General features: G+C 41.8%; 1 protein-coding gene across 1 annotated transcript in view; it reads right to left on the reverse strand.

Annotated features, from left to right (window-relative positions):
• Ttn (titin) overlaps positions 1-18994 on the reverse strand; it is a 271400-nt gene that overhangs the window by 157211 nt on the left and 95195 nt on the right. The window contains exons 96-119 of the mRNA XM_041639884.1: positions 18565-18852; positions 17836-18126; positions 15671-15958; positions 14976-15068; positions 14588-14873; positions 13671-13854; positions 13056-13145; positions 12700-12967; positions 12229-12489; positions 9866-10075; positions 9377-9454; positions 9255-9281; positions 8814-8873; positions 8535-8618; positions 6689-6760; positions 5572-5625; positions 4209-4610; positions 3686-3745; positions 3030-3107; positions 2785-2862; positions 2130-2216; positions 1805-1885; positions 577-660; positions 108-194 (exon numbers count right to left, since the gene is read on the reverse strand). Of these exons, the coding sequence (XP_041495818.1) occupies positions 108-194; positions 577-660; positions 1805-1885; positions 2130-2216; positions 2785-2862; positions 3030-3107; positions 3686-3745; positions 4209-4610; positions 5572-5625; positions 6689-6760; positions 8535-8618; positions 8814-8873; positions 9255-9281; positions 9377-9454; positions 9866-10075; positions 12229-12489; positions 12700-12967; positions 13056-13145; positions 13671-13854; positions 14588-14873; positions 14976-15068; positions 15671-15958; positions 17836-18126; positions 18565-18852 (3591 nt within the window). The remainder of the gene's footprint in view (positions 1-107; positions 195-576; positions 661-1804; positions 1886-2129; positions 2217-2784; positions 2863-3029; positions 3108-3685; positions 3746-4208; positions 4611-5571; positions 5626-6688; positions 6761-8534; positions 8619-8813; positions 8874-9254; positions 9282-9376; positions 9455-9865; positions 10076-12228; positions 12490-12699; positions 12968-13055; positions 13146-13670; positions 13855-14587; positions 14874-14975; positions 15069-15670; positions 15959-17835; positions 18127-18564; positions 18853-18994) is intronic.

Here is an 18994-nt window from a genome sequence, read left to right on the forward strand (position 1 = left end):
ACATGTCAAAGAGACAAGAGTCAAGGACAACACGGCACAGATGAAGCCTGTGCAGAGCCGAGCTGGCCCCTGTGGCGATGGCTGTCTCCACTGGTGGTTCTGCATACCTTGGGGAGGAGCAGCTGGCTCTTTCTTCTTGGGAATAGGAACTGGCTTCTTCTCCTCTGGCACAGGTTTCTTGGGAGCCTCAGGAACTTTAAAGATAACATTGTTGAAATGGTGTCGAATGTTACAGTCTCCTTCTGAGACATTCAAGATTATAGTCAAGCATAAAGCCTCATTAAGAGCTTAAGAATTAAAAAGTAATTTAGTATGTTCTACTTGGGGAAGCATGGAATGTTTAGTACATCAATACCAGGTAGACATCACACATATGACACAGGGCAGACAAATGCCCGGTTAGGATGGTCTGGCATCTGGAACAGTTACTAACACGTGTGAAGACAAAGTAACCAAACACTAGATAAGGAGTTAAGCATATGAAAGATTGTCTACTGATAACATTCTGGTTAATATACAGGTCACACACACACACACAAGATCCAAGAAGATAGAACCCAAGAAATGTTCTTCTACCTTTGGCTGCTGGAGGTTCCACCTTCTTAGGGACGGGAACAGGGACCACTTCTTCTGCAACTTGTTTTTTAGGTGGTTCCGGGACTTGAAGAGAAATGTACTATGTTTGAGAAACTGCTCATCTTGACAAGATGTGCATTCTTATAAGATAGGAGTCAAGAGTAGATATTCCCCCTTTAAGCCAGTTGGATGCAAGAAACTATAGATTAGGAACTGAAAAAGACAGGCAGTGGTGGTGGCGCACGCCTTTAATCCCAGCACTTGAGAGGCAGAGGCAGGCGGATCTCTGAGTTCGAGGCCAGCCTGGTCTACAAGAGTTAGTTCCAGGACAGACTCCAAAGCTACAGAAAAACCCTGTCTCAAAAAAACCAAACCAAATAAATAAGTAAATAAAATAAAGATAAAATATGTGTAGATAGCTGAATGGCTAAGTAGAAAAGGGAAACCTATTTGTCACTTTGAGTGGCAGGAGTTTCTACTTTCTCAGAAATAGATGGAAGAACTCTACATTTAAAGTCAGTGCATGAGAACAACTGTCTCAGGTGATAGTAAATATTGTTATATCTTAAATTTAGCTCAGGAAAGAGAATGGGACCTTGGCGTAGAGTCTAGAGTGTTTCCCTCCTCCATCCCTTTACCCTTCTATCTCTTCCTTCCTCCTTTCCTTCTATAAAGTGTCTTCCTACGTAGCCCTAGCTGAGTGCTGGGATTTCGATACCTTGCCCCCTGGTAACTGTATTTTTTGATTTCAGTGGTGGAGTCAATACTGACACACCAGCTACTGTTGTAACCGATACTCTCACACAGAAAGTAGTAATTGCAGAAAAAAGGAAACTGTGTGTTTTGAATATAAAGGGATTTCTAATATAACTTAATTAAATCGCAAGTTTACAAAACTTAGTTTCAATACTTCTGGTATGTTAAGCTCCTAATGGAGAGAATCATTCACATTTGAAAGAAGGCTTCGGGGAGCTGGTGTGAGGGGTTTCATTACGCCTTATGTCCAAATACAAATGTCACTATATTTTAAGTGTCCAGAGACAGAAGAAGGATCCCCAAGCATGTCATGCCTGGTCTTTCCACTCCTCTCTCCAGTGACTTCTCTGTTCACAAAGACCCTAGGCATGTTAACTGTGTGACTAATTCTGATACTTCATATCAGCGTAGCTAAATATGGACTGTGGATTTTTCTCAAGAACATCTTAAACTTAGGATGAATTACTGATACCTTTGGGCGGTGGTTCAATCTTTTTGGAAACTGCAACGTGAATTTTCTCCTCAGTGAGAGTTTTCTTTTGCACCTCGGGGACTTTTGAAAAAAAAAAAGTACACATCTTTAATTACTGATAGATCACGTTGTGGATGGCAATTGTAATTTACTAAGAATACCAAGAAATACAAAAAAGTTAAAGCTAAAAGACATGAAAGGAAAAAGACGACGGGGAGACACAAGGAGACAGACACATCCACAGCATCCCACATTAGGCAAGATGGGGACAAAAAGGCTATTTAAAACTCTGCCTCAAGCTCTCAAGTTCCAAATCGCCAGATACCTGTGACGGACACCTCCTCCTCTGTGTGAGAAGCAAAGAACATCTTCTCTTCCGAGATAACCATCTTCTTTGTGTGCACCGCCGGCACTTTAAAAAGAGCATCGCTGTGTTAGCAACTGTTCTAGGACAGGACATCAGATGAGACACACAGATGGCACATAACACGAACATGTGATTCAGTGGGTTAGTATGATCCATTAAGAACACATTCAGCGTCAAGAAGAAAATAAATCAGGTTTTGATCTGTCTGGACAAACAACGCATGCAGTCTTGCATCAAGTACGATTATGCGAGAATCTAATAGACACAACTTCTTCACACACAATGCACTACTTTCCCAAACCTATTAGGATCAATTCATATCGATTAGAGGATGGGAAATATTATATGCAATGCAATACACTGCATGATAAAGTTAGAAGATTAATCATCAAACACAAAACCTTCCTTAAATTAAAAAAATTAATTTCTAAGCAAGACTAAAAGCAATAATAAAGTTATTGAATTATACATAGGTATAACCCAACATAAAATGTGTGCTATTTAAAACATGTAGTTTTCATGGTGCTTTTGAATTTTTTAACAATGTATGTTCAGATATCCATATGTGCAGATTACAATAACTGGAGCTTACAGTTTAAATAAAGATGAATACCTTTTACTTCAATTATTTCTTCCTGCACCGGAGTCCGGGAAGGTTTTTGTGGAACGATCTTCTTGGAAACTTCAGGTACTTTAAAAATATGTACAGATATATTTGTATTGTGAGGAATATTTCTTAGCCCCAAAGTTTGAAAATAACTCTGTTTGGGTAGCTATATAAATGATGCATGAGCATATACCAGAGAGCCGATGACTTATGTACATGTGACTAGAACATTCTTTAAATGGTATCTATACCTTTGGTGACTTGAACTTTTTCTTCTTCCATTCTTCGGGAAGTCTTTTCAATTTTTTCAACTACTGGCTTCTTTACAACTGCAAATATTTTAAAGAAATTGCAGTACTTTTAGAATTTACTAAATTCTGAATATTTATTAAAATTCTCTGTCTAGTTCTTTACATACACATATATGCATGCATATATGTATACTAATATACGTAATATTTTTTTTTTTTTTTTTTTTTTTTTTTTTTTTTGGTTTTTCGAGACAGGGTTTCTCTGTGGTTTTGGAGCCTGTCCTGGAACTAGCTCTTCTAGACCAGGCTGGTCTCGAACTCACAGAGATCCGCCTGCCTCTGCCTCCCGAGTGCTGGGATTAAAGGCGTGCGCCACCACCGCCCGGCTTATACGTAATATTTTTAAAGACAGGCAGGTTTGGTGTTCTCAACTTTAAGCAAAAGTTCCTGGGATTGTTTATATTTATTTTAAATTTACTATAACACTCTTTTATTTCAAGTAGATATAAATTCTGAAGAGAAAATTCATAGATATAATAAAGCTTAGAGAAGAAGTTGTGCCTATTAGATTTAACTATTGATTCAGGCATCCTTGCCAAACAAATCATGATAATGTCAGGCATATTTTGTTTTATTTAATGATTCTAATTGCATACCTTTGGGAGGTGGTGCTTTCTTTTCAGGCACTTTGGCTGGGATTTTCTTCTCATGTAATTCTTTAATAAAAACACAAGACACGCCGAGATGCTTAAATCAGTCAATTCTACTAGCTGCGCTTGTTGCGAATATTAAAATGTTAAGAATAATTTATCATCCCGTAAGGAATCTGTCGTGTGGGGGAGCTTATGACTAATACAACTCTCAGGCAGAATTTCAAAACAGAATTAGGTGGTGATGAAATGAACTTTGAGCTTGTGAGTCAGAAAACAGCAACTGAGAGGCAGCCCTAGTCCTAGGATTAAATGGTTCCATTGAAAGCAACATGGGAGCTTAATATCAAGGGAAGATAAAGACTATTCCACAGAACAAGTAATGCAAGATCCATAACCTTAGAGAAGCCAAAACGATCATTTTCTCCTTCATGTCCATTGTAAGTCAGGTAATAGCATTGAAAGTACAAGGGAACCGAGTGAAAATGAGGAACAGAGAAGAGGGGCCACCCAGCGCCTGCGTACGTACCTTCATGAACTTCCTTCTGAACTTGAATCACTTCTCTCTCCTGGTAAGTTTCTTCCCACTCCTCCTCGCCTTCATCATAGCCCTCTTCCCTCTCGTAGTACTCTTGCCCTTCTTCAAAGTCTTCCTCCCACTCCTCGTGGACTTCCCTTTTAGCGCCCACCTTGATCTCCTCATAGTCTTCATCTGGCTCTTCATAATAGGGCTCCTCGTAGGGCTCCGTGTAGGGTTCCACTTCGAGCTCCTCGTAGGGCTCGTCCCAAGGCTCGATGAGCACTGTCTTCTCGTAGACGGCCTGCTCTCTCTCGTACACAGCCTCTTTTTCTCTGTGAATCTCTTTCTTTCGAGTGATTGTTGTTATTTTCACTTCCTCGGCCTTAGAGGACACATCGATAATTTCGGAAGCTGAAAGATGAGAAGAAATAGGGGTAGGGGAGAACAAGAAAGGGAAATCGGATTAATTACATCCATCAAAAAGCTTTGTTCAAGGGAAGGCCACAGTCATTCCGCATTGAGCACATGGATGCTGTAGCATCAGACTGATAATCTCTTATGGCTTGATGTGTATGGATTCTGTTTTATTAACTAGGCAACATGACAATACTAAGACACTCTTCACTCTTGATATAGGGATTTTCTTCTAGTGCCCAAAGTATGGATTCAATAGATAGTTTCAAATTGCTATGCCTTAGCCGGGTGGCGGTGGCGCACGCCTTTAATCCCAGCACTCGGGAGGCAGAGGCAGGCGGATCTCTGTGAGTTCGAGGCCAGCCTGGTCTACAAGAGCTAGTTCCAGGACAGGAACCAAAAAGCTACGGAGAAACCCTGTCTCGAAAAATCAAAAAAAAAAATTTCTATGCTTTCTTTTGCTCCATGTGAACTCCAGTTTGGAGAGATTCTCCTGAAGCACTTAAGACTCGATAACATTAATAGCGTTATGGAGTCTAGAGTAAATGTTTCTGCAACTTAATCTTAGTTTTTCACTTTTGATGATGACTCACTAATCAGTTGAATAATGACGCACAAAAAATAATGTAGTCAAAGCAGTTCCCAGTTTTTATATGACAAATTTCAAAATGTTTTTGAGATCAGTATTATTGTCAAATCCTTAATATTTGTGTGGATTACAAAGTAAAACTCAGAAAGAGCTCTTTCCTTGCTGTCTCTCACTGCTGCCCCGCCTCGTGCCCCCATCCAGGGGCTGCAGAGGTGTGGGAAACAGCCATTGCTTCCAGGACTCTGCACAGTGAGAGAGGGGACTGGACACTTTTACAACAACTTGGAAGCCTAATATTTAAAGGTGATCAAGAGGACACAGGCCAAATTCAGAAGTAAACAAAATGCTGACTGATTCCACTTTACTTGCCTTTTGCTGGAAACATGGGAGTAGGAGGGAGGGGCTTCTTGGCAACTTCTGGCACTTCGAAAAACACAGAGTACATATTAATGTTTAGACTACAGATTGCTTAATATTTACTAATTTAGAGCATTATCAAGGTCTTTTGCATAATGAATTATTACTAACGCAGCATCATAAAACCCCACTATTACTAAACCAGGCGAATAAGCATTGCTATGTCAGATCAGAACAACAAAATGCTTGGAGGCTGGGCTTTCATTTCAGGTTAGGCTGGTTTTACAAAATTCAAATGTAGTAAAAAAACAAAACATCAAAGAAATGTGTAGTGTGTCCAGCACTTAAAACCCGTGCTTTTGCTCTGTTCTGTTATAAAATCCACCAAACATGCGTGCTTTCAAGACAGCCATCATGCCAGGTGGTGGTGGCGCACGCCTTTAATCCCAGCGCTTGAAGGCAGAGGTAGGTGGATCTCTGTGGGTTCGAGGCCAACCTGGTTTATAGAGCTAGTTCCAGGACAGGCTCCAAAACTACAGAGAAACCCTGTCTTGAAAGACCAAAGCAAACCAAACAAAATCCAAAATGACCATGGGGAAAGCTGTGTCGAGTGGAGGATGGGGCCTGCGCTTCGGTGCGGCTCTGGGCAGGAGGCTGCTGTGCTTCCTCCATCAAGAGGGTTAGAACAACTCTTTTACATCATCTAAAGGTCTTCCATCAGCCTCCCAAGATGTCTTCTAAAGATGTTTGCTTTCTTCAAACAATAAGATAAGGAAAACCAGCAAAGGGTCCTGAGCTGGGCTGCAGCCGCATCATAGCACACGAATCTTGAATCCCTGGTGGGAGCTGGGAGGACTTGGTCACCAACAGCAGTGGGACGGGGGGCGGGGGGGAGGTCTCCTTCAAAGCATCAACTATAGACAGCAAGCATTCTCTGCGTTTGTTGGCTGCCAGAGGCAGACAAGGACACAAGAAGGATGAGAGAGACGGAGGGGGATGTACCACCTAGTGACCCCAACTCTTGCCTTTGGGTTTCCTGCACTCTTAAGTGCTTATCTGCAATGAAGACCTTAGGAGCATTTTCTGGTTAGTTTTTTTTTTATTTGATTTTTAAACTTTATTATAATACCTGGTGGTGGTGCTTCCTCCTTGGGTTTTGAAACAACTTTTTTGGTGTCTTTCTTCACAGCCTTTTTGGTCACTGAAAAAAAAAAGAAGTCAGATATAAATAATGTAAATGTTTAAAGGACATTTCAATTCTGTTTTTCATATGCTAATGAGAACAAGATAAAATAAACTTAATTGTGAGATACTTGCTTTAGAAAAATCTTGTATTCGAAAGCAAAAAGAAGAAGAAGAAAGAGGAGAAGAAGAAGAAAAAGAAGAAGAAGAAAGAGGAGAAGAAGAAGAAAAAGAAGAAGAAGAAAGAGGAGAAGAAGAAGAAGAAAAAGAAGGAGAAAAAGAAGAAGAAGAAAATTTTGCAGGGAGGGTAGATATGTCCTCTGAGCGTATGATGGGTAAGAGGCGGCTTTAGCAGAAGATGAGGGACACAGAAAGTGTCCCTCTCCCTGTGTTTCACTTGGGTGTGGAGACCACACTTGTCAGGAGAACAAAAGCAGAGCAGAATTGAAGCACACGCCATGTTATATGTGAAGGTGTACTGGTGCTGCAGGCTGGAGGGAGACTCTGGTCATGGCTCCTAGGCATATTTCCCACCATGCTAGAAGCTTGCAAGCCCGGAGTACACCCTTTGTGTTTTAGAATCTGGTTTAAATTCTCAGGTTTTGCAGTGAATACCAACAGTCATGCTGACATTTTCATTGAGAGGACAGATCATTTCTGAACAGAAATTACTGCTTCTGACCACAGGAGCATCATGAATCTAGTTTATGGTTTTTGATTTCTCCTCTCTGGGCTCTGCAAGTCGATGATATATGTTCGAGTAAGCTCATATAAATTACAAACACGCTTCTCTCTTCTGTCGAAAGTACATTAGTCACAAAATTTGATAAACATATTGAATTTCTTTGAAACTGGCTGAAAAAACAGTTGAAGCATTTACTATCAGTGGCAGCGGGCAGACATTAGGAGACTTAAAAGTTATACCCATGAAGCTATTGCCGTTACAGTTATAAGACTATCAGGAAACCTGATTTTGACCAGTGGATTTTTTATAGCTCTGCTGAGAGAATTAATTCTCCTAGTAAGTTTGAATAAATAACTCCAGGAAGTCGCAGGCAAACTGTTGTCTGGGCTGTACAGCTTCCGGGTGCAAAGAGTACCCAACCGCTTCCTAAACATTTAGCATTCGAGATGGTCAACTCCTTGCCCCTTTTAAGAGCTCTTCTGCTTTGTTTGGCTTTTGAGACAGGGTTTTAGTATGTAACCCCATCTGGCTTGTCGCATGGGCCTTTTGCTTGTAGTAATTTTCCTGTCTCTGTCTGCGGAGCCGGGATCCCATGTATCTACCAGTCTGCTGCCCACTTCTGATCTCTTTATTAGTAACCACGCCCCTTAGTTAACAAACAAACACACCCCACAAAAGACCCAACAGAGCAAGTTAAAGATATTCTGAACAAACAGTGACTTACAAAAAGTAATTAAAAGTATAAATGAAAAGAAAACAAACCACAATTTTCAGTTTGCTTCTCAACGAATGTGCTGTGTTTCTATAAGCAGCCCAACAACTAGTTTTATTATTGTCATATTAGCTGTCAAGCATAGTGGTCAGGGGCATGTGAAATAAACTTATTTTTAACCAACATCCAAGTTATTCCCTTGCAATATTTTAAAACTAAGCATAGTGCTTGAGTTAATCTGGTAATTTTCAGCATTTCAAACCATGTAGCAGGAGTATCATTTTGAAGTCAGTTCAGCGTCTTGACCACAAGAGGGAGCATGAACTATATGAAGTCACATTTTCACAGACTATGGAATTCTAAGTTTTATCACTTCAGTTAGTTTTCATATATTACCTTCAATACGCTTTCCTGGTGGCTTTTTCTCTTCGGGTAAAGGCAGCAGAAGAGGGATGGAAGGAGCAACTGCAGGAGGTATTTCTGGAAAAAAAAATACATAGCAGCACCATGTTGCATGTATTTTGTTTATCAATCCAGGGGCTTAATTAGAACAAGCAACATCAATATCTATCTGGAGTAGTAACTGCATGTTTGCTCTGGTTTCTAATTGGACATTGAAGACAGGGATGTGGAACCTTGCTGCTCTATGCCCGGATGCTAGGGGTAGAGTCTTACCTTCAGGTGGAACGGCTCTGATAGGCATGGTTGGGATCGGAACTCTGGAATCGGGAATATCTGGAAGTAACCGACAGTGATAAGCACTGGGGAGCTGACAACACATGCTCACCGTCTGGGCACCTCCAGCAGCACCATCACCGTGCTGACTCATCACGGTTCTATCCTTCCCTGCACACAGTTCGGAGCTTATGAAAACTCGCCGAATCCTGTCCTGGTTCTATTGTGCTCCTACCAGCCACCTTACCATCTCTGTTTTGCCAGATTCATAAAGTGTAACAGCATTGCATTTTGCTGGAGATTATCTTACTGAGTAACGTTTACTGAAAAGAAGAATGGCAACTTTGTGTATTTTTATTGGGCTTCCCTATTTATAAAACCACACCAACACTGAACTTAGTGTCAGCAACAATTAAAAAAGAAAAGAAAAAAAAAACTTACCAGGAGGCTTCATCTCAAGTTTTATTTCTGCAAAGGAAAAAGAGAGCGTTTTTGTATATAGAACTGTTTGGGTAGCGTGTTTGCCTCCAGGACTGTGGCGCATTTACGAGGCCCGTCCTCACCTTTGGTTGTTAAGTACAGCTCTGCGGTGCTCCTGGCTTCACCTCTTGGCTCCAGGCGAGCAATTACCGAGTACACGCCTGGGGAGAATAATAATCCGACATCAGTCTCCTGATACACTTCTTCAGTTAAATACAATGTGCTTATTTATGCCCTTTTATTTTCTTTTTGTTTTAAAGTACATTCCATAGAACTATAGAATGTAAGCATTCTTTTTTTCTTTTTTCTTTCTTTCTTTCTTTCTTTTTTTTTTTTTTGAGACAGGGTTTCTCTGTAGCTTTGGAGCCTTTCCTGGAACTAGCTCTTGTAGACCAGGCTGGCCTCGAACTCCCAGAGACCCGCCTGTCTCTGCCTCCGGAGTGCTGGGATTAAAGGCGTGCGCCACCACCGCCCGGCTAGAATGTAAGCATTGTTAAGAGGTGGAAATATCAAAAACAGGTGACGGGGAGGATTGCACTTTAGATCCACTGGGGAAGTGTCCGCATGATTACCTTCGTCGTCTGGGGTCACGTTGTGGATGGTCATGTAATGGCAGCGGCCATCATTTCTAAAGTTGTATTTCTGGCTCTCAGTCAGCTCCGTCGGCCCTTTGTACCAGGTCACGATGGCGTCGTCGAAGGACACTTCACACTCAAACGTAGCCGACTGATGCTCGCTCACCACAATGTTCTGTATGCGCTTGGTGAACTGAATTGGTTCAGCTGTTTACATCGAAGGGATTCAAAGTGAGACTGACTGGGCAGGCAAGGATCTCTGTGACTGTGATTTCTTTACTTCAAAGTTCTTGGGGGTTGAGATGGGGTTTCATTTTGTGGCCCAAGCTGGTGTGCTCCTGCTTTGGGCTTCCAAATGCCGGAATTATAGGGTATTTATGTGTGCCACAAACGCAGTGAAATTAGCTCATTTATTTATTTATTGCTTATTTGTTTGTTTATCTATCTATTGATGTGGTACTAATTTTGTACCTGGGGTCTTCTATCTATCTATCTATCTATCTATCTATCTATCTATCTATCTATCATCTATCTATCTACCTATTTATCCTCTATCTATCCATCTATCTACTACCTATCTATCGTCTATCTATCATCTATTTATCTATCTATCATCTATCTATCTATCTATCTATCTACCTATCTATCTATCTATCTATCATCATCTATCTATCTACCTATCTATCCTCTATCTATCCATCTATCTACTACCTATCTATCGTCTATCTATCATCTATTTATCTATCATCTATCTATCTATCTATCTATCTATCTACTTATGCAGTACTATTTTTGAACCTGAGGCCTCCCAAAAAAGCACTATACCATCCCAAGGACTTCATTTTTTTTTTTTATTTTTGAGACAAAGTCTAGTTCAGATTCCGAGACTGACCTCCACTGTGCCATTTTCTTGTCCCATGCTCCCGAGTATCTGGGGTGACAGGTGTGTGTGAGCATGTCTGGGTGATGGGTGTGTATGATGAGCATGCTTGGCTTCTAGTTTTTTTCACTTATAAAATAATAGAAAACCCAAGTACATGAACAGAATAATAGTGACACATTTTTGTGTAGTAATCAACCTGTTCCCATTCCTCAGGGCATTCCTATGGGACTGATAGTGGAGAGCATAAAGAACTCCCCAAGAGTCCTTAAAATATTCCTATGGAGGAGATGCCAGAGGGAGATTTGAACCCAAAGTCAAACGAAATTTCAAAACTGTTGAGGAAATACAACAGTTCCTGACAGAGAACAGATCAGCCATCCAACAGTCAACTCCCCTGCGAAGCCTTTCCCTACCTCAGGAAAATCACTTTTTGTTATTTAGAATCTACAATTTTCTCTTTTATAGAGATTTCCCTGGGGAAGCATTTTAAATTCAACAGGAAACTTGCAATTCTGAATTGCAGAGGGCTCTTCAGAGTTGAGAAACATGCGTTCGGGCACGGACAGGTAAAAAGAAAGGCACCAACCCACCCAGGACAGCGGGGTGCTTTTAAGAGCATGGCTGGGCTGCGTAGCCTTTCCCTAAAATGTGTCTGGAACTCTTGGACTTCATGCATAGCAAAACAATGTACATCTTGCAGAAAGTGACATTCCAGGGGCTTCATCATTGACGAGTGTATTTAAGGTGTTTACTTATTTAAACTTTAGTCTAATGTGAAGCTATTTAACTTTTCTTTTATTTTTAATATTCATTAAAAATAATTCAGAAACCTGAAATGCCTCTGGAAATAAGATTGATATAATTTTGCTTTAACAATTAAAATGGCACCAAATAATGAGACACAGTACAAAATTTCCTTGGAGAGTTCAAGGTGAGTTGCCTAAAATTTAACTATTAAGACTTTAAGCATTATTGCTCTTTAAGTCAGAGAGTCTGAAATCGGGAGTAGAACTCTTAAATGAAATTGGTATTTTTTATAAAACAACCATTCCTTATCACATACACTGTTAATTTTATCTATAAAATTTTATAACCAAAAAGTCAAAATAAGTCCCACAAAGTAGCAGTTCCTAAGCACAGTGTTTTAGATTTATATCTACAATATCTACAACTTTTGTCTTTTCCAATATTTTTTTCTAGGTTCCATAGTGGTAGATATGAGAATTATAAAATTTAACTTTTAAGAAGAAACAACCATTAAAAAAAATCAAATGTCAGTCTAGATTATGATTTTTATCTACAAGAAATGCATGGTTGAATGTTTTCCTTTTGAACTGCATGGGTTTTGACACAGGGACAAGTGTGTGGCTATGGATGTGGGAGAATGAGGACAGGAACCCTTTGAGAGTTCACTGAGGGAGCAACTGCAGGACCGGCACAGCCTCTGTGGGTGCTCTGTGCCCAGATGTTTACCCACCTTCAATCTTGAGCTCTGCTGAAGTCTCAAGGTCCTTGTGCTTGCAAGTGTACTGACCCTGGTCCTCCGCACGGACATCGGCAATGGTCAGTTTGTGGACTTTGTGCTCCACTTCCGTTTTTACTCTGCCTTGGGGCTTAAGGAGTTTGCCATTTTTGAACCACTCAGATTTCACATTGGGCACTGAAAACTGACACATCATGGTACAAGTCTGGCCTTCTTTCAAAGTCACATCCTGAAGATGGCGCTCCCAAGCAGGTTCTGCGGCAAGACAGGAACACATGGGGTTCAACATCAGCATCTTTAACAGAGGTGCCCAACATCAGTATCTTAAGCAGATGTGCCCAACATCAGCATCTTATGCAAATGTGCCCAACATGAGCATCTTATGCAGATGTGCCCAACATCAGTATCTTATGCAGATGTGCCCACCAGCAATCTCACAAGGCTATGAAATGGCTTCTCACTCACCAATCACAGTCAGCTTGGCACTGGCGATATGGGGGCCGCAAACCAGCCTGTAATTGCCCTGGTCTTTAGGGTGACAGTTTTTGACTCTGAGAGTATGCCGGTCACCATCGATTCTTATTTCGTATTTGTCACTGGGCTCCAGTTTTTCAGTCCCTTTGTACCAGGACAGCTTGATTTCAGGATAATTAATCTTAATGTCAATTTCAAAGATGGCATCATTGTCTTTCAGAACTGTCTGGTTTTCAATATCCTTGATCAAGGTGACAGGCTAGAAGAATTAACATGTGTTAGCCATCCTCCCCTTTTAATTCCCGGTAATGATGCTGCACATTTTATTATTAGCATGGTTCATTTACCTCTGTCTGCGTCAGCCTTTGCTGAATAAACGATACAAGTTCCTCAAATTCTTTTTCATCTCTTTCTGGCTTCTCTAGCTCCTCAATTGCCTGAGGGGGAAATGATACATTAGGGACAAAAATTTCAATCAGCAGGCACATGACTCTGATTTATATTCCTTAAACCTTTAAAGATTTTGTGGGATGTTGGTGGTTTTTAAAGATTTATTTTTATTTATGTGTACTGGTAATTTTTTAAAAGACCTCCTTTTCTTTTCTGCATAAGTGCGTTCTGACTGTGTGTACTATGTGTACCATGTCATGTAAGTGTGGTAGTAAGTCAGAAAAGGGCATCAGATTCCCTGCAGCCAGAGTTGGAGACAGTTGTGAGCTGCCATGTGGGTGCTGGGAACTGAGCCTGGGTCCCCTGGAAGAGCAGCCAGTGTTCTTAACCACTGAGCCATCTCTCCAGCCCTCTGACTTCCGGTCCTGATAGTTTTAGGTTACGGTAAGGTTGATAGCTGGGATATTGTTTCCTAGGAACGCCGTGTTCTGGGAATTCAAGGCATTCTGCTAGTACAAAAGATGTCTGGTGTCTGGGGTCTCCACTACGCAGCTGCAGCAAGGGACACACACCAGTCTGTGGGTCTCCTCCTCCTGACTCTGCTTCAGCAGCTCGAAGGCTTGAAGGAGGCCCCGGAAGTCAGTGATCCCGTACATGCGTGCGTATTTCTCATATTCTTTAGGATCCACATTTTTGAGAAGCTCCATGATGTCAATTTCCTCTTCTTCCCCAGAGCCTTTCTTTAGGGCTGGAGTCCTAAAAAATAAGTTAAGATCAATCACATGTCTTCCACTAAGTTTGAACTGTCTGTCATGACTCAAAGATGCTCGGTCTCGGTATTTTGCCTCACTACACAACAGTTGGATGCTCTCTATTAAGAAATGCTAATTTTATCATGCTGACCAAAACAACAAAAAAGTCAGTTTGGTGATGGAATGGATTAAGACTGGACTGTTGTTATACAGGGTTGAAATCTGATTGGTGGGTCGAAGAAGGGAAGGATATGGAAACATGCCCATCAGCCTTGTACTCGGGAGCCCAATTAATGGTAGTTATATGAAGTATCAACTGAAAGCTTCATTTTAATATCATATCCTATGAAAAAGAATCGTGGAAAGGAAAGATATATGATAATTTGATAATTATGCTAAAACACAAATTATATTGAAATTATTGTTGGTTATGGAAATATTTAAAATAATTGGTCAGGAAACTATAGCATAAAAAACTCATAAAATAAAGCCTTTTTTAGATTTGGACACAGAGTATTTGGCTATTTCCTTTTGTTTAAAAGCTTTTGGATGTATCTCGTTCTTTGTTTCTGAGCATCATTCAGAAACACATCCCAACAGACCACGAAATTCCACTTTTAACTCACTCCTGAGCCACGGCAGGTTCTGTATACTCTAAGTCCTGCAGTAGCTGGCCCGGGCCTCCTGAGGACCCACTGTGAGGAGGAAATCCTCTTCACAGTTCTCAGTGGACTTACTTTTTCAGCATCGCGCGAAGATCGCCTTCGATCTTCTCCTGCTTCTTCCTTTCGTCCACCTGGAGGTTGACATTGCTCTCAATCTCGCCGTGTTTGTTAAAGGCAACACAGCGGTACAACCCAGAGTCGGTTTTCGTGGTATCACGAATCTCCAGCTTTGATTCGTCGCCCTTTTGGTGGATAAAAATACGACCGCCTTGGTTCAGTTGTCTCCACTTCCCTTTCGTCCACTTAACATTCGGGATCGGGTCACCTCCAACTTTTGCGATAAATGTGGCCGTGGTTTCTAAGGGACGATGAAAACAAAATTATCCAAAAATTAGCCTTGCCCAGCCGGTGCTTTGGAAATGAAATCAGCAGTAGACGACAGACAAGGCCATGCGCTTACTTTCCACCACTCGGATACTCTGAGGCTCTGATACGAAAAAGAGCTTTCCATCCACGGCTGCCTTCTTAGCCGCTGGGGCCGCAGCTGGTTTTTCTGAAATGCATGTTTCCACATTTTGTTAGTACAAGTACGTGAAAATTGCAATAAATATTCTGGGGTATAAAGCAAAGTTTAAGAGTGTCATAAATATGCACTCCAAGGCTCACTAGCTGTGACAAAGCGGCCTGTCTCCTTGATCCTCGTTCCAGTGAGAGCTATAGTAGGCTGAACGACCGTGGATGGCCAGCATCCACCCTGGCTTTTATAGACCTGACTTTATTGTATACATCCCCCCAGGCTATGACATCCAGCTATTTCTCATTGCATCAGCATGGCATCTTTTATAGACCTGACTTTATTGTATACAATCCCCCCCCCCCCCAGGCTATGACATCCAGCTATTTCTCATTGCATCAGCATGGCATCTTTTTTGGGACTACACTGAATATATCCTTGTGACTCTGCTGTGAGAAGCCCAAGAAACTGGCCAGTGAACTCTGGGTAACTGTAAATACTTTGTATCGACACGATCTCCAGAGACTGGATACTTTCACCAGAAGAGGGCCACAGCCAACAAAGGACAGATAGCTGATGTGTGCAACTCATCTAACTCCACTTTCATATAACTTATCTCTAGCCAACCTCGGTATCTGTACCTTTAATGGTCACTTTGCACTTGGAAGTGTCACTTCCGGCCACGTTGGAAGCCTTGCACACGTAATCTCCTGAATCTGCTTTAACAGTCTCCTTGAGTTCCAGCACAGCCATCCCACTAGCGAAGCTGAAGCTGCATCTGTCCGAAGGCTTGATCTCCCTGCCGGCTTTCACCCACTGGATCCGAATGGGCTCTGATCCCTGCACGTGGCAGCTGAGCTGCACAAAGTCTCCTTCGGTGGCTGTTACCGGAGTGAGGTGTTGGTCGAACACAGGCGGCTTCTTAGGCTCTGGAATTGAAAAGGCATTTTCAAGAGGAGACCGGAAAACAGAGTGACGGATGCACTATGATGCACAAAAGAAACAGAGGGCAAATGGCTTCCTTCCCACAGGTGACAGGGGACACTGCGGTGGGGGGAACTAGAAGACAGTTTATTCCTCTTTGAGCAGTTATTTTTTTACCCTTTTTGGGTTAAAAAAGTAAAGATTTAAAAACTGCCAAACTGCCCATAGACCACCGCAGCATCCGTGTCCCAGTTATGCTCCACAAAGACTACGCTGGCACTGCCTTCAGTGTGTGCGGTGCGGCACGGTTTTGATTCTTTTAAAGGTACAGACAGCAGAATTTTTGCCAAACTCCAAAACCTGTAGGCTTATGAGGAAATTCTGCTCATGTACAGCAGCAATGATTACTGGCTCGTGCAGAAGGAAGCCACCATTGGAGTCATGGGTGTGCTGAGATCTTAACAAGATTTTCTCTGATGTTCACTTTTAGGTTTTAAGTGCAGCTAAGGTTACTCTAAGCTCAAAGAAACAAAGAGTGGAAGCTCAGGGCTTAACTGAAAACAAAGATAAGAATGTGAGTTACATGACGAAATGGACACGTGTGCCGTGATGTCACGACGAAATGGATGTGTGCCGTGATGTCATGACGAAATGGACACGTGTGCCGTGATGTCACGACGAAATGGATGTGTGTGCCGTGATGTCATGACGAAATGGATGTGTGTGCCGTAATGTCATGACGAAATGGATGTGTGTGCCGTGATGTCATGACGAAATGGATGTGTGTGCCGTGATGTCATGACGAAATGGACATGTGTGATGTGATGTCATGACGAAATGGACACGTGTGCCGTGATGTCATGAGGAAATGGACGTGTGTGGTGTGATTTTTCTAACATAGCTCTAGTGGTTCAGTGCTTCTGAGACCTAGATAAAATAAGGCTACATTCATGATTACAACTTCTGGTATTACTACTTCAATAAGCCTCTACGGAAAAATAATTTCCGAATGCTGTAGCAAGTATCTACTGAATGGCATCATGAGAATAAACCACTTTTCATTTCAGCACAGGTACTGAAACTAGATTCATTTCAGTTCTGTAAGATAAATGATAAACTTTGGATTTGCAGCCAAGACACCTGAGTACTATTAGCCTAGTCACACGAGCAGCCTACTAATGTCTTGGCTCGGATGTGCATTCGGAGGTGGCCAGCCGCCTCCCCTGTAGCAACCATTCCATGCTTGTGCTGGTCTATAGACTTGCTGTCTGGTTGAAGCCATTACAGTTAGGAAATCTAACAAGAAATGTCTGAAATAATGGAGACGTCTTCCTTTCCTAAAATAATAGCCTTGTGTTTACCTTTTATAATATATAATATTCTACCCAAACATTGGCTTTTTGAGCATATCTTACCATTTTGTCTGGTGTTATGGTTTAATTTTAGAGTAGAAGGTAAGAGTAGTATATACTAAACAGTGATTCTCTACAGACAAAGGGAAATGTTTCTGATTATAGCTGGGAGTAAGCAAAGTCAATGTAACAGTCTGTGAAAGTTTTCAAAAACTTTTCAAATGCTTTTCATCAAAACCCCTGTCCCTTGTGCACACATGTTACGGCTTTGAGTTCTAGCTACTTCAGCAAGGTTGGGAACACGACTTAGAAATATGACATTGGAGTCCATTTATTAAGTAAACTCTACCTGGGGTCATATAATAAAATTATGGATCATTTGTTTTGAGCAAACACATATGGAATGGTGACAACCCATCCAACAATGCACGTTTTGTTGGCGGCTCTCCACTGAGCTCAGATCCCAGACGATACATGTATGGAGGTGTGTGAAGAAAAACATCAAGGCCAGGGCTGGAAGGACAACTCACCTTTGATGACAATGGAAGATGTGCACAGAGCAGAGCCTGCATCGTTTGTTGCCTTGCAGGTGTATAAGCCTGCGTCGGCTATGCTTGCTCTCTTGACTTGTAGCAACAGTGCATTGTTCTTGAACGTGATCTCACAGTTGGAAGTCGGATGGATCTCTACATTATTTTTGTACCAAGCAACAGTTATAGGCTGGGAACCTGCCACGCGCCCTTCCAGTTTGAATGAATTCCCTTCCGTCTCTTCCACTGTCTCAGAGAGTTTTTTAGTGAAACTTGGCGGGATTAGGCGCTCTGTAAGAAATTAACAAGAGACATGAAAGGAGTCCAGAGGTAAGTTATTACCGTGAGGCTGTCAAGGGAGGGGAGCCCTGTATTTAGCTAAACATCAGGGAAAATTAGTCAAATCCAGCATAACAATTCATGCTCCTGAGTACAGCTAGTTCTCAGCCATTTTCTGACAGGATGGCTGGTTCACAGGCAATGACAGGACCAGACATTTGTAAGAAGAAAGACCCAGTCTTAGGGTTGAAGAGAACTTATCAACTTTTAGAAAATACGGATTAAATGATATCAGTTTTTCTTACTGCAGACCTACCCCCTTAAACATTTTCATGTTGCTTTCAGCTGCTTCCCAAGAATCTACCACAATAAGCCCAGTGCAGCTAACGGTGGTCGGTTATGCTCACAAGTGACGGCGCTCTGCTGGAGCCCACGCTAAAACAACTCTACCTTTGATGTTAAGCTGGGCTGTGCAGGAGTCCTTTCCCACTTCGTTCACAGCATGGCAGGTGTACTGTCCAGAGTCGCCTTTGTCCACTTTGACGATGGTCAGGTGTGCGCTGTTTTCCAGATAACTGATCTGGTAGTTCCCACCACTTCGAATCTCTCTGTTGTCCTTGGCCCAGCTGACTTTGATGGGCAGTGTTCCTGTCACATGGCACTCCAAGTCTGCGCTCTCTCCTACCACAGCATCCACGGGGGTCAGAGGAATATCGAAGAAGGGTGGATTCTTCCCCTCTAAGGAGACATTACAAGGAGAAGGTTTCACTCCGGGTTCTAGACTTAGGCCACGCCCATTGAAGAAACAACAATGTTTCCTTTCAAATTTTGTATCGAATTACAAACATTTCAGTTACAGAAACATAGGTCCCGGAACCCA

The sequence above is a fragment of the Microtus oregoni genome, unplaced genomic scaffold (assembly GCF_018167655.1).
Source record: "Microtus oregoni isolate MIOR12 unplaced genomic scaffold, Mior012 000060F_ref0000265, whole genome shotgun sequence".
Taxonomy (NCBI): Eukaryota; Metazoa; Chordata; class Mammalia; order Rodentia; family Cricetidae; genus Microtus; species Microtus oregoni.